Source organism: Fundulus heteroclitus, chromosome 19 (assembly GCF_011125445.2).
Source record: "Fundulus heteroclitus isolate FHET01 chromosome 19, MU-UCD_Fhet_4.1, whole genome shotgun sequence".
NCBI classification, from domain to species: domain Eukaryota; kingdom Metazoa; phylum Chordata; class Actinopteri; order Cyprinodontiformes; family Fundulidae; genus Fundulus; species Fundulus heteroclitus.
The window spans coordinates 5,548,677-5,560,750 of NC_046379.1; the positions used below are offsets into that span (position 1 = coordinate 5,548,677).

At 42.5% G+C, this 12,074-nt stretch overlaps 1 protein-coding gene across 5 annotated transcripts in view; it reads right to left on the reverse strand.

Moving 5' to 3' along the window:
* Window positions 1-3,791: 3,791 nt before the first annotated feature.
* qkia (QKI, KH domain containing, RNA binding a) overlaps window positions 3,792-12,074 on the reverse strand; it is a 108,402-nt gene continuing 100,119 nt past the window's right edge. The window contains exons 6-8 of one of the 5 annotated variants that reach the window (XM_012864521.3): window positions 10,645-11,052; window positions 6,629-6,703; window positions 3,792-4,170 (exon numbers count right to left, since the gene is read on the reverse strand). In XM_012864521.3, the coding sequence (XP_012719975.3) occupies window positions 4,154-4,170; window positions 6,629-6,703; window positions 10,645-11,052 (500 nt within the window). In that variant the 3' untranslated portion in view covers window positions 3,792-4,153. Of the gene's footprint in view, window positions 4,171-4,581; window positions 6,704-10,644; window positions 11,077-12,074 lie in introns of those variants that run through there. The other 4 variants (XM_012864524.3, XM_012864523.3, XM_012864520.3 and 1 more) reach the window with 4 other exon arrangements.

Consider the following 12,074-nt stretch of genomic DNA (forward strand, 5'->3'; position numbering starts at 1 on the left):
CATTAAAGGTGGAATATGCTTGGATATCATTTATCTTGATCTCATTTTCCCAACTCATAGAAACCTGAACCCTCTCCCTGTCAAATCAAATCTTCAGGTTTTTGAGATTCAGACCACGTGGCTTTCTAAGAGCAACCCCAAATCGCTTGTAACCGTCCGCCTGTGGGTAGTTTAAGAACGAAACGCTGACCCTGAAGTCTAAGCAGTGCCCTGAAGAAGCTACCCCCCCCCCCCCCCCCCCAACCCTTTTCCTCCTGGAGGCAGTGACAGAAGGACAGGAGGACTAAGAGCCGCCTATAAAAGAGACGACCGGACGCAGCAGCAGTGTTGGAACTGAGCAGAGACGGTGAGAGCAGCAGTGAGGGGCTTGTTGTGCACGTTCCAGTGTGTGTGTGTGTGTGTGTGTGTGTGTGTGTGTGTGTGTGTCGGTGAGTTAAAAGTCGTGGCCATACGCTGGTTTTTAATCGTGTTAGTCCGTGAAACCAGACCAGGGCAACAACATTCATGAAACAGGTTAAAAACACAAGACAAAAATATCAGCAAGTTAGTAAAATTCTTACTAAGAATGTTTTATTAAAATAAATGCCAAGAGGTTAATAAGAAAAAATAACAGCGTTACACCATGAAAACTAAAAATGCAAGCATGTAAAAATACTTCCGACAAGGAAAACTAATAAAGTAGCTAATGAGTTAAACAAGCTGGGAGTCGGCAAGAAAAAAAAACAAAATCTAAACAGAGAGAAGGCAACACTCCCCACAGGAGACGGGTCGAGATGGGACAGGTGGGGGGAGGGGGGGCGGGTGGGTGGGGGTTCATAAAATTTAAAAGGGGAAAAAAAAAAAAACACTCAGAAATATGATTAATACACATATAAAATGAGATTAGAAAAATACATTATAAACCTGTAACAATGGCTGTTAATTACATTATCATACATGTAGTAGGCAGGCCAGAGAGAATACGGTAGGTATAGAGTCAACCTTACACCTGATGGACTTATCCAGCCTTTCACAAGGCATTGCAGAGGGAATTTAATACTGTCTTAATGCTGATTTGCCATCTCTTTTTCTCCACTTTAATATTGCATTTCAATTTAAAACAATAACACTGAAGTAGAAAGAAAACAAAACAAAAAAAATAAAAATTAATCATTGACCTTTTGGTGTAACAGCACGGTGCGAGAGAGAAGGGGAGGAAGGGGGGAGGAGGAGGGGGGGGGGAATAAAACAGACTGCCGACGGCTCTGTTGGATCCGAGAACGTATCAATTTCATTTCACCTTTCAGCAATGAGCTGTCAGTTGTTTCAATAACTGGAAACTATCTGAGTGTGAAGCAGGTGCTTGTTTCATTACCCGGCGCTTCCTTTGTCCATTAGAAATCTCATTACTGTACTGATAGTTTGTTGTCAAATTGACACGGAGATATGTGGACTGGATGCAGCTGCTAAAACAAACCCTTTCCTGTCCGTTTTCCCTGAATGGTGCCTATTTTTTTTATTTATTTTTTGTTTTTCTCTCAGCCCATCATCAGAACGTCTGGCAGACTACTCGGTGGCGAATGGCAGTTCGTTTTGTTCAAGGGAAAGTTAAGATGAAAAACAAAACCACAATAATTCATATCATCGATAAAACCTCGAATAAAAAGACAAGATCTGCTCGTCCGGCAGAGTAAAGGGGTCATCGAGTGAAGGAAAAGAACAACTTAAAATCATTTCAGGAAGACAAAAACCATGGCACATATTTGTAGCTGGTCAAAACGACTGCTATTCTGTTTGCATAGAGTAACTCGGGCAGCGCCACGGTACGGTGGGAGCTGCCCAGCTCGTCTTCTCCGAGCTCCGCGTAACGCTTCTCGTTCCTCTCTGCGCCGTCCTGGTGGGTGCTGGATATCTTTTTCTCTTAAAAACACAACTGGAATACTAAAAAACGGAAACCACAGTTGATAAGGCACTTTGATTTGATCCTCCTGGGCGTCCGTCTCGCTCCCATCTCGCCGTTTTTTCGCTTTTTTTCCCGATTTTACTCCAGGCAACAGCACTTTTTTCCCCTCACCCACTAACGTTCGGTTTCCCTCCTAAAGATCGCCGGAAACATTTTTTTCTTTTTTGTAATTTTTTTTTTTATTACTTTTTATTTTTTTTTATAACTGCAAGTAAAGTATCAAAAGCTAAAATTGCCAAAAATAGATTTTTGATTTTTTCTCTCATCTCCAGCACCCTGTAAAATTATCTACTTTTTGTTCTCATCTGTATTTTTATATGCATTGACAGATATCTACATTTTTATATATTTATATATATTTATAGATATATATATATAAGACGTATGTATAAAGCAATTTGAACAGGCAGGCATGGCTTTCACATCCTATTTTTTCTTGAGATTTGAACAAAGGATTGTGGGCTCAGAAGCTGGACTACCATCAGAGGGAGGTGTGACACATTGTGGATGCACTTTTGGGTGGTTTGGCATATGTTAGGTTTCATTAGTAAAATAATTAAAAAGAATAAAATGCAGAAAGGTCAGGATTATGTCGACCTCATGCCCCAACTTACACACACTCAAACAGAGGACAAAAGTTTAAACTAAAGGGGGAAAACAAAGCAAAAAAAAAAAAAAAGTTTCAAATGAAAAAAAAAAAAAAAATGAAAAAGAAACAAACCTCTTGCTTGTCATGAGTGTCTTTTTTCCCTAGCACTACTATAATCAAGTAGCACGCAATTTTAGTGTTAATTACCTGTTTACTCAGGAAAATAGCGAATAAAACTGAGCAGTAAGGGGTCAGAAATCGACCTGCCTGGCTGAAGGCAGACACCCAGACGTCCTGACATCACAAAGAGAGCCCTCTGTGTGACAAATGCATAACTGCACATACATTATTCACTGAAAACCCTTTGGCTAAATATGCACACAATACTTATGTTTTTTTTTTTTTATCTTTGTGATCACGGCTCAGCTAACTCATCGAGATATTCTTCTAAATACATCAGGCACTGGATAGTGGATGTAGTGTGGATGGGGCCGCGTCCCCTAAGCCTCAGTACACCCTACTTTCATTGTAGTATTAATCAAAACACACACACACACACACACACGCACACAGACCCATCAACCCAAACACTACCCCCCCCCCCATCACGCCTTTCATTTTCAGCCTCAAACACTAAACTCTGTTCTGACTTCCAGAGATAACCACCTGCTTTGTTTCAGTGACTGAAGCTAATTAGTCCAATCTGAGCTGAAAATTAAAAACAATAAAGTGTAAAAAAAAAAAAAAAAAAAAAGAAAGAAAAAAAGAAAAGCATTAAATCAAGACAGGGGAAAAAAAAACCCACAAATCATAAAAAAAAAGCTTTTTTGTTGCAATCATTTTAGCCATGCTTAAAAAAAACAAAACTAAAAACAGACAGAAAGCCATTTAGAGGGGCACACCCAGAATGTGTCAGCTCATAATTACAAGCTCAACAACTGAAATACATGTTGGGGGGGTAAAAAATAAAAAATAAAAAAAATGACAGAAATTAAACACGTTAATGCAAGTGAACGTTCCCGTTCCTTCTATTTCTTTCTCCGCAGCAGCAGACGGGGGTCTGAGCAGGGCGGGTGGCGGGGGGGGGGGCGGGTGGAGCAGGGTGGGCGTTTTTGGGGCAATTTGTTGACGATCATGTTTTCGCTCTGAAACGAAAACGGTTTGCGTCTCAGACTGGAAGATGGAGAGCGAGTGAGGTCACCTAATCAGAGCAATTATGGGCGGGTGTTCAGGCGGGTGGGGTTGGGGGGGGGGGGGGGAATTTCTTTATTGCTTTATAATTCAGTGCAGGTTCATGGAAATACCACAAACGGATCCACCCGGCGCATGATTCATGAAGAAAAAGAAAGAGAACGAATGGGAACTGAACTAATGAACAGAGGAGTAAAAAAAAATGAATAATCCACAGCCGTGTTGGGTTTCAGTGAAGAGTCTGCGTTGGTTTCTATCTTTTGTCAGAACGTGTTAGGGTAACTGTACGGGCAGGCGCCTCTCTCTCTCTCTTTCTCTGCCACTTGCGTCCGAGAGGCTAGCAAAAGGCAATTACCAGTTAACTGATCAGCAGGCAGGCTTGGGGCGGCTCGTCATTGGGTGAAGATTTTCAGAGGTCAGAAGGTCATGTGTTAGTTGCCGGTGGCGGCTAGGTGGTTAGAAACAAAAACAAAAACAAACAGAAACAAAAAAAGATAGAAAGGATATTAGTGTCAGCAAGAAGAGACTGGAATGACATCATTTTAACAATAAAATGAATGCAATCTCACATGTCACCCCTCCCCCTCCCCAGCTAATCATGACGCTGCCCCCCTGCATGATGCCAAATAAGGCTAAGCCACGCCCCCTCAATCAGGTAGCTAGGCGGCTGCTGCTGTTGTTTAAGCGCACACTGCCCCCGAAACCACAAAACAGAAGCAAAGAGAAGCCAAAAAACAAAAAAAAAGGGACAAAGATGAACAAATCTAGTGTTTTAGTGTCTTTCACAAACAGTGTGATTAGTGGTAAGCTGATAAAAAAAAATAACTAAAGCTACGTGTGCAATAAATAGATGAATCAATGCTTTCTGATTCTCTTTATTTAGCAGTATATTTTCTTTTATATAATATAAATATACACAAAACCATAAATACATTTCATATAAAAATGCTCCAAATATAAAATGACAGTACCTCGTGTACAACTGAAATATTTAAAAAGAAGAAAAAAAAAAAAAAAGTATTTAGCTTTATTTCAATATATTTGCAACACACTGCAGAGAACGCAAAGCTACCTCAGCTAATGTCTGCGCGCGTCTATCTTCTCTAGAAAAATAATAATAAAGAAATCTGCATCCCGTGGTGAAAAGGCGGCCGGTAGCAGCGCAGCTACTCCTCCTTTGTCTCTGCTCCGTATGAGCAGCGGAAATCGATCCTGGGATGGGAGCAACGCTCGCTCCTTTTTTTTTTTTTTTTGGCTCTAATTTCACATCAGAGGAATGTCGTTTTTTTACCCCTCAACACTGCCTGCAAACTATTCGCCTCTTTCTAGCTGCACAGCTGCGTGAACCAAAAGCTCTCGAGGTCGAGGTCTCGCTTATGCCTGAGCTGGGACTCCAACCCGGTGGCTGTTATAAGTACTACATGTAAACAAGGTGCGCACACCTCACTCCACCGTTTAGCAGGTGTGTGGATGTACAGGTGCACCTCAATAAAGAAGAATATAACTAAGAAGCTGATTTCATTCAGTGAATTCAAAAGTGAACCTTATTCAGGATATAGCTGCGTTATTTATGCACACAGTGGTGTATTTCAAATGTTTGCTCCTGTTGATTTTTGATGGTTAGGCTTACAACCAATGAAAATCCCACGGGTTAGCTACAAAAGCTTTTGGCTAAAGAAACTGTGTCCGAACACATTTCTGGAATGTTTAGTGGAAGGAAAAACGTCTGGTAGAAAGGAAAACTAAAAGTCATCTAAAACCTGCTTGTGTTATCATAGCCATAACACATTAGCCCAGCAGAGAGTCATTTACTTATTTGACTGTGAGCCACAAAAGGCTCTTTTTCCAAATGCCTAGCTACTGATGCGCTAAATCCAAGCACAACAATAGAAAGTTGAGTGGAAGGAAAAAGTGTGGCATAAAACCTGCTCAAGCAACAGGGCTAACCACAGCCTTGACACTGTTGCTCGTTGTTCCCAGAATCCTGTTTTTTTTTTTAGAAGAAACATTTTTGTATTTCATTTGAAAATCTATTTTAAAAAACTGTTCGGATCTGAACTGGTGCAGTACTGTCAGGGTGAAGATGAGACACCAGAACTAACAATGCAGACCAGCTGGAGGCCATTTTTAAACACAACCTGGGCTCCCACCAGGACCACACTGCAAAAATGGATCTAAAAATAAGTAAAAGGTTCTTAAAGTTAGTGTATTTATCCTTGATTTGATAAATGGAATGAGTATTTTGACCCCTAAAATAAGATAATTAGACATCCTGCACTTGAAATAAGAAGATGGAGATGAATTGTTCCTATTTTAAGTGCAAAAATCTTATTTCATTGGCAGATAATCTTATTTACCTGCTCAAATTAAGGACAAATACAATCATTTTAAGAACATTTTACTTATTTCTAGTTCTGTTTTTGCAGTGCACCAGCTGATCCCCATGCAGCAATTCATGCAAAAGGAGCCCAGACCCGGTACTGAGAGCTGATACTGTCCAGTAGTCCATGAAGACACTTCTCGCTGCAACGCATTTCTGTTTTAAAGGGTTTCTTGACTTTATGTGACGTTCCTATTTTCTCCGAACCCGAATGGTTTCCATTAGCTGTAAGCCATAATCATCAACATTACCAGAAATAAACACTAGGAGTGAGTCACTTTGTGTGAAATGGATCAATAAAACATAAAGAGTTCACTTTCTGAATTCAATTAGTGAAATAAATGAACTCCTCAATGATATTCTAGTTAAATGAGATTCTCCTGTACGGGGCAGGTAAGGTGGGAGAGGAAAACAGAGAAATCCAACACAGACATTGTTTCTGACTAAGGCAGTGAGGCATAATAGGCATAATAATCATAAAAATGCATCAGTCAATAGCAAAGTGTAGCTAGGAGACTAAACTGACCTCTGTCAGCGGTCACAATCCTTTGGTAAGGATGGACCCGCGTGTCATGCCGTCTCACTTTAGTAGCCATTGCACCTAGATTGTAACAGGTCCACAAGGTTAGAAATCGTTCACTTTGAGGGAGGAAACAAAACAACAGTCATCTTTTACAGTAATAACGTTCACATTTCAACCATTAGGACTAATAATGCTCGGGTTACACAAGTCACTGAACAGAATACAGATTATGGGACATGTACACACAACACATCTTTTTCTTTACATGTAGAAAAACTTGGTAGAAAAAAAAATAATACATCTTTTTTGTTTTTTTTTTGGGAATTTGCTTTAAAAAGTGTATAACTTAAGTACTACAATTCCACAGTGCTCAGAGATATATGGGGGTGGTAAAGGGTTGGGGGGGGTGCTGGGCTGTCGACAGGAATAATGTGAATCTCCCTGTGGGATCCAGAAGGGAACCGAGAGAAATTTGTCTCTTTATTTTGAAAGGTGGGGAAATCCAATCCGGCTCTGATGGTAATTGAATCGTGGCAGACACCACCTGCCTCTCCTCCTCTCCTTCATTTTCTCCTTCCAGCTTTCACCGTTTCTCTCCCGGTCAATCTGCTCGCTGATGGCAGAGCCCGTCATTTCCCACCCATATCTGTCACAACTGATTTTCCCCACCCGCCGCAGAGGCCCGGCGCGGCCGCATATGCGCGACACAAACGGACCGTTTTGCGTGTCGAGGGATGTGCAGGAGTTATTAAAAAAAAAAAAAAAAAAAAAAGTGATGTGTGCAGGGATTAAAACAAAAACAAATCAAGTCTCCCAGAGGAAGCGCGGCCGTGATATCATCCGAGGTCTCAATTCGACCGGACGTCGTTCTGAGACTGTCGCCACTATTTACAGTGGATATAAAAGGTCTACACATCCCTGGCTAAACGTCCCGTTTTTTTTTTTTTTTTTTTTTTTTTTTTAGGTTTGACGTTATCTCACCAAAATAAATCATTTCATAACGTTTTCCAAGTTGAATGTGGCCTAAAAGTGTCCGTGCATAAAAGGAGTCAGGATACGCCTGACATTATTTAGGGGACATCTGATTAAACCCAATTAAAGTCCAGCTGAGTCTGGAGGAGCTTTCCTTAAAACCTCTCGGTCACACCTCACTAGGGCTGGGCAATAAATCGATTTAATCGATTAATTCAAATTTACAATTCTTTAAGATTTAATTTTTGGAAAATCTGGATTTTATTTTGCCAATACACTCATTGGGTTTCCATGAAGAGAACAGCATGTGATGCTGAATATATGTTTAGGCAAAATTATTGTCAAAATATTGTTAAGTGGAAACTTTTTTTTACCATAATACTTCATTTAATTCTTTTTTTTTTAACTTAGTTTGAAGTTCACAAGTGCAGTGAAGCCTGTTCTTAGCTCGATGTGTAATACCACTAGCAGCAAATGTTTTGCTATATTTTCATTGTTTATAATGGCACGGCTGCCATCTTGTTTTACAAGCATGTTTCACAGCTTGTTTTTAGTTGCACTTTGAATTCAGGTCAACTCCCTGATGAAATGCTTGACATAAAAGCAAGGTTTTAAAATAATTTCTTTAATTTCTTTTTGTGAAACAAAAAGGAGGGAAAAAAAATCAATTAATCGAATTTGGTATGATAAAATCTGAGATTTATTTTTGAATCCATATCGCCCAGCCCTACACCTCACAGCAAAAAAACATCATCCCCACAATTCAATTCAATTAAATTTTATTTATATAGCGCCAATTCATGAAACATGTCATCTCAAGGCACTTTCCAAAGTCAAATTCACTCAGATTATACAGATTGGGTCAGATTAGGCACCATAACGTATCACAGGGTGTCCATGTCAGCAGAAAGACGTCATCCTTACAACCATCTATCCGCTTATCAGAGACCCGGGTGTTCTCGGGTCATCAAGTGGAAAAACTATTTGGCAACAAAACTGGACATCCAGTTTGAGAAGAAGAAATAAAACTGATCAAGCAACCCGCATTAGACGAGCTGCAGGTAAAATACTGCCTGTGGACCTGGGGTGACAAATATATAAAAAATATAGAAGATGATCAATCAAAGTCTATGTTGAACCGTTCAGCTCTAATTTAAAAAAAAGGCACGTTTGACACCTGAGCTGCAGTTCACATCATATCCTCGGTGCAGCGTCGTACTTTGGGGCTATTTTCTTCATCTAGAACCGATACTTGGTCAGGCGGAGGGAAACCTAAACGGCTCTAGAAACATTGCTGCATCTAGAAAGCAGAGGAGGAGCGTCTTCATACGGCACGACAGCGACCAAATAACCGCTCTAATAGAGGACTGAAGTTTGGGTTCGGCCCGGCCCAAACAGAGACCCAAAGAACTATCATTTGAAGAGGGGAGACCCTCCCAATCTGACAGATTTGGAGCATTTCTGCAACAAAAAGTGAGTTAAAGTTGCAGAAACAACATGCTGGTGAAGATTCTCAGTCATCCAAGTCATGGTCATTCCAAAAAAAGTAAAAAACAAAGCAACTGGACTTGTTTTCCATAGTTGAAGAAGTTTTGCTTCCTCTCCAGGAAGCTTTCTCAATTCAAAAAGTCTGGAGTAATGTGGAGTATCAAGCTTTATACTACTGCATTACAAGGCCTTTGTTTGGCAATGGTATAAAGCTTGGTACTGCACATTACGTCAAATGTCTTCAACTACGGAAAACAAGTCCAGTTGCTTTGTTTTTTTTTACTTTTTTTGGAATTGCAGAAACAACCCAGTCAAAACAAACAAAAAAAAAGACAGACGAGCGCCGTAATAAAACCAAAAGCTTCGACTCAGCATTAAACCGGACCGAAGAGTCGCACAGATCATAGGTGAGATTAAAGAAAAAAAACCTTTTTCTCTGGGTCTCGTTTCACCAGGGGTGTGTAGACTTTTTGAAATTCACCGAGCAGAGCGCCGGTGGCGCGGCAGTGCGTGCAGCAGAGCCGAGTCTGGGAGAGCGGGGAGAGGTGTTGTAGCTGAAGGCACCGATCGATAGAGTGAGTAAATAAAATGGACTAAGCCGGCGCAACCCTGCAAGTTAAAGAGAGAGAGGCCGGTCAGCTGTCCCCGTCTGTTCTACACATGTTTCCCAGCGGCGGCCATGATGCACCGGGTCAGCTCAGAGGAAACCCCCCCCGCTGCCGCCACATGATCTCACAGACATTAGAGGAGTTTGTGTCAAACAGAGACTGACGGAGCCTCTTCTGTCTCAACGTGGGAAACCGGGTTTACTCTCCTCAGCGCAACACATGTCAGAATATTCAACAGATGTCTCTTTGGTAGCAGATGTGTTGAGCTGTAAGCACCACTGAGAATAAGGGAGAATACGTGGAGCTAAATATTTAACCGCCGTCCCCCTCCTGACAGAAACTAAGGAGGATGTCAGGTAAAAGCACGGGGAGAGCTCGGGTCTAACGGGGGTGAAGCTGAGACGGCGCGGGGAAGGGAGGGAGGAGACAAAAGGACACACTGGAGGAATTTAATGAACATCCCCAGTGGGAGCCAGAGAGGGACTATCTGCAGGCATCAAGGCCTGCCCGCGGAGAACAGCGCACGGAAATGATTTCAAAAGCTGCAGAAATCCGAGGGGATCTGCCGCCAGACTGAATACGCCTCCGGGCCGGTGCATGAAAAGGTTAGAGAGCGGGCTGCATGTATGAAAGTGTGTTTCTGTCAGTGCGCCTCGCTTCATACCCAGGCAGAGTCTGCTGTGAGCCTGGCAGGGGAAGAGGCGATGTAAACCTGAGAGCGGATTTGTTTGGCCCAGAGTGGAATGGAAACAGCGAGCTAAGCCCACTTCTAAAGAGTAGAAAGAGACCTGAACAGCCCAGCGTTCACACTGTAACGTCTGCCCCCCCCCCCCCCGCCTTTTTAGTACACTTTAGTGTCCGTATGAGCCATCCCATCACCAAGAGCTCCACCAGCACATCCACCCTGTGAGTTTATCTGTTTTGTTCTTCAGGTGGACACAACATATTTACCTTTCAACAAGTCCTGACTGTGGCTCATGGTAGCTGCGTCCAGCACCCCAAAGCCGGGGTAAAAAAAGCTGCCCTCCTGTCCGGGCTGGCTAAAGTTGGCTGCTGCACCCAAGCTCCCCCAGGCTCTCTTACCTAGAACCCCACTGTGCTCGATGGGGTACTCCAGCAACGAGGTGGGTGCCAAGGTGTAGGGGTACTCGTAAGGGGTGGTGTAGATTAGTCCGCCGTCCGGAGTGGGAGGCACCAAGGTTGGGGTGCCGTTAGGCAGCATAGCAGCCATCTGAGAGGGCCGGATGAGGTTCATGATGGGCGCCCCGGCCGGCGTCGGGGGCCGGAGTGCCGGCGGAGGCAACACCTGACCTGCGGGGGCTGCTATGAGGCGGGGGCCCTGAGCGGCCGCTGCCGCTGCTGCAAGAGAGAACGCAAGGTGGGCTGCCATAAGCAAGAGAGCAAAGGACAGGCGCAGAAAGAAAGAAGGAAGACAAAGTGCAGCGTGGTTGGTCATTATCACAGATGGAGAGAAGAGGAAGGGGGGGGGGACACAGAGGAGGAAAAGAAAGGTGAATGGGAGGAGGGGGGAGGACAAAAAGAGGAGAGGAGCAAAAAGGAAAATTAGTCCATGCAATGATCATGGTGGTGAACCACAAAAGCGACAGTCTGTTGCAAAAAAAATAAAATAAAATATTTTAATCAATACAACAAAATCAACACAGCCAAAATAAATAAAATAAAATAAAAAATACATGAAAAACCCACAAACCCAAACAGAAAAAGCACACAATACAGGTAACCCCAACGCACTGGAAGCACACCCATCACCAGCAGCTACGTCCTACAGACAGGTGGAGACACACATGACAACAGGGATGACTGCAGCCATCAGCAGAGGACCGCTCAACGGGTAAAAACAGCCACAATGTGACCGATGGAAATATGGCTCATCAATTAAAGTGACACGGATCGTCTGCACGGTCAGCAGTCACCTGTTGGATGTGAAAAAAACGTTTTGCAGCAGGTTATGGATAGGGGGCGCTAGAGACCTCCTAGCTGGGCAGACTTTACTAAAGCTGCTGCAGTTAGTGGCGTAGCTTCTGACCATTTAAGCAAATATAATAATAAATAAAAAAAAGAAAACAAAAACAAAGAAATGCTTAAATCGATCACTTAAAATGTAATAGCATAGATTGAAGCACAAATATGCAGAATAATCAACTTTAAAATGATCTCAAATGAAAGCAGAGAACACAGTGAATCAAAGCATGCACAGGTTGTGGTCATGTGACCCGGTGACCGACAGGCAGAATCAGGAAGTGATGATGGAGAGGTGCATCTCAAAGACGAAATATCAACGAAAACTTTGCTTATTTCAGTAACTCAATTCAGAACGTGAAGCTTGCATTTTAAAACCGGTGCACAGACTTATATATTTC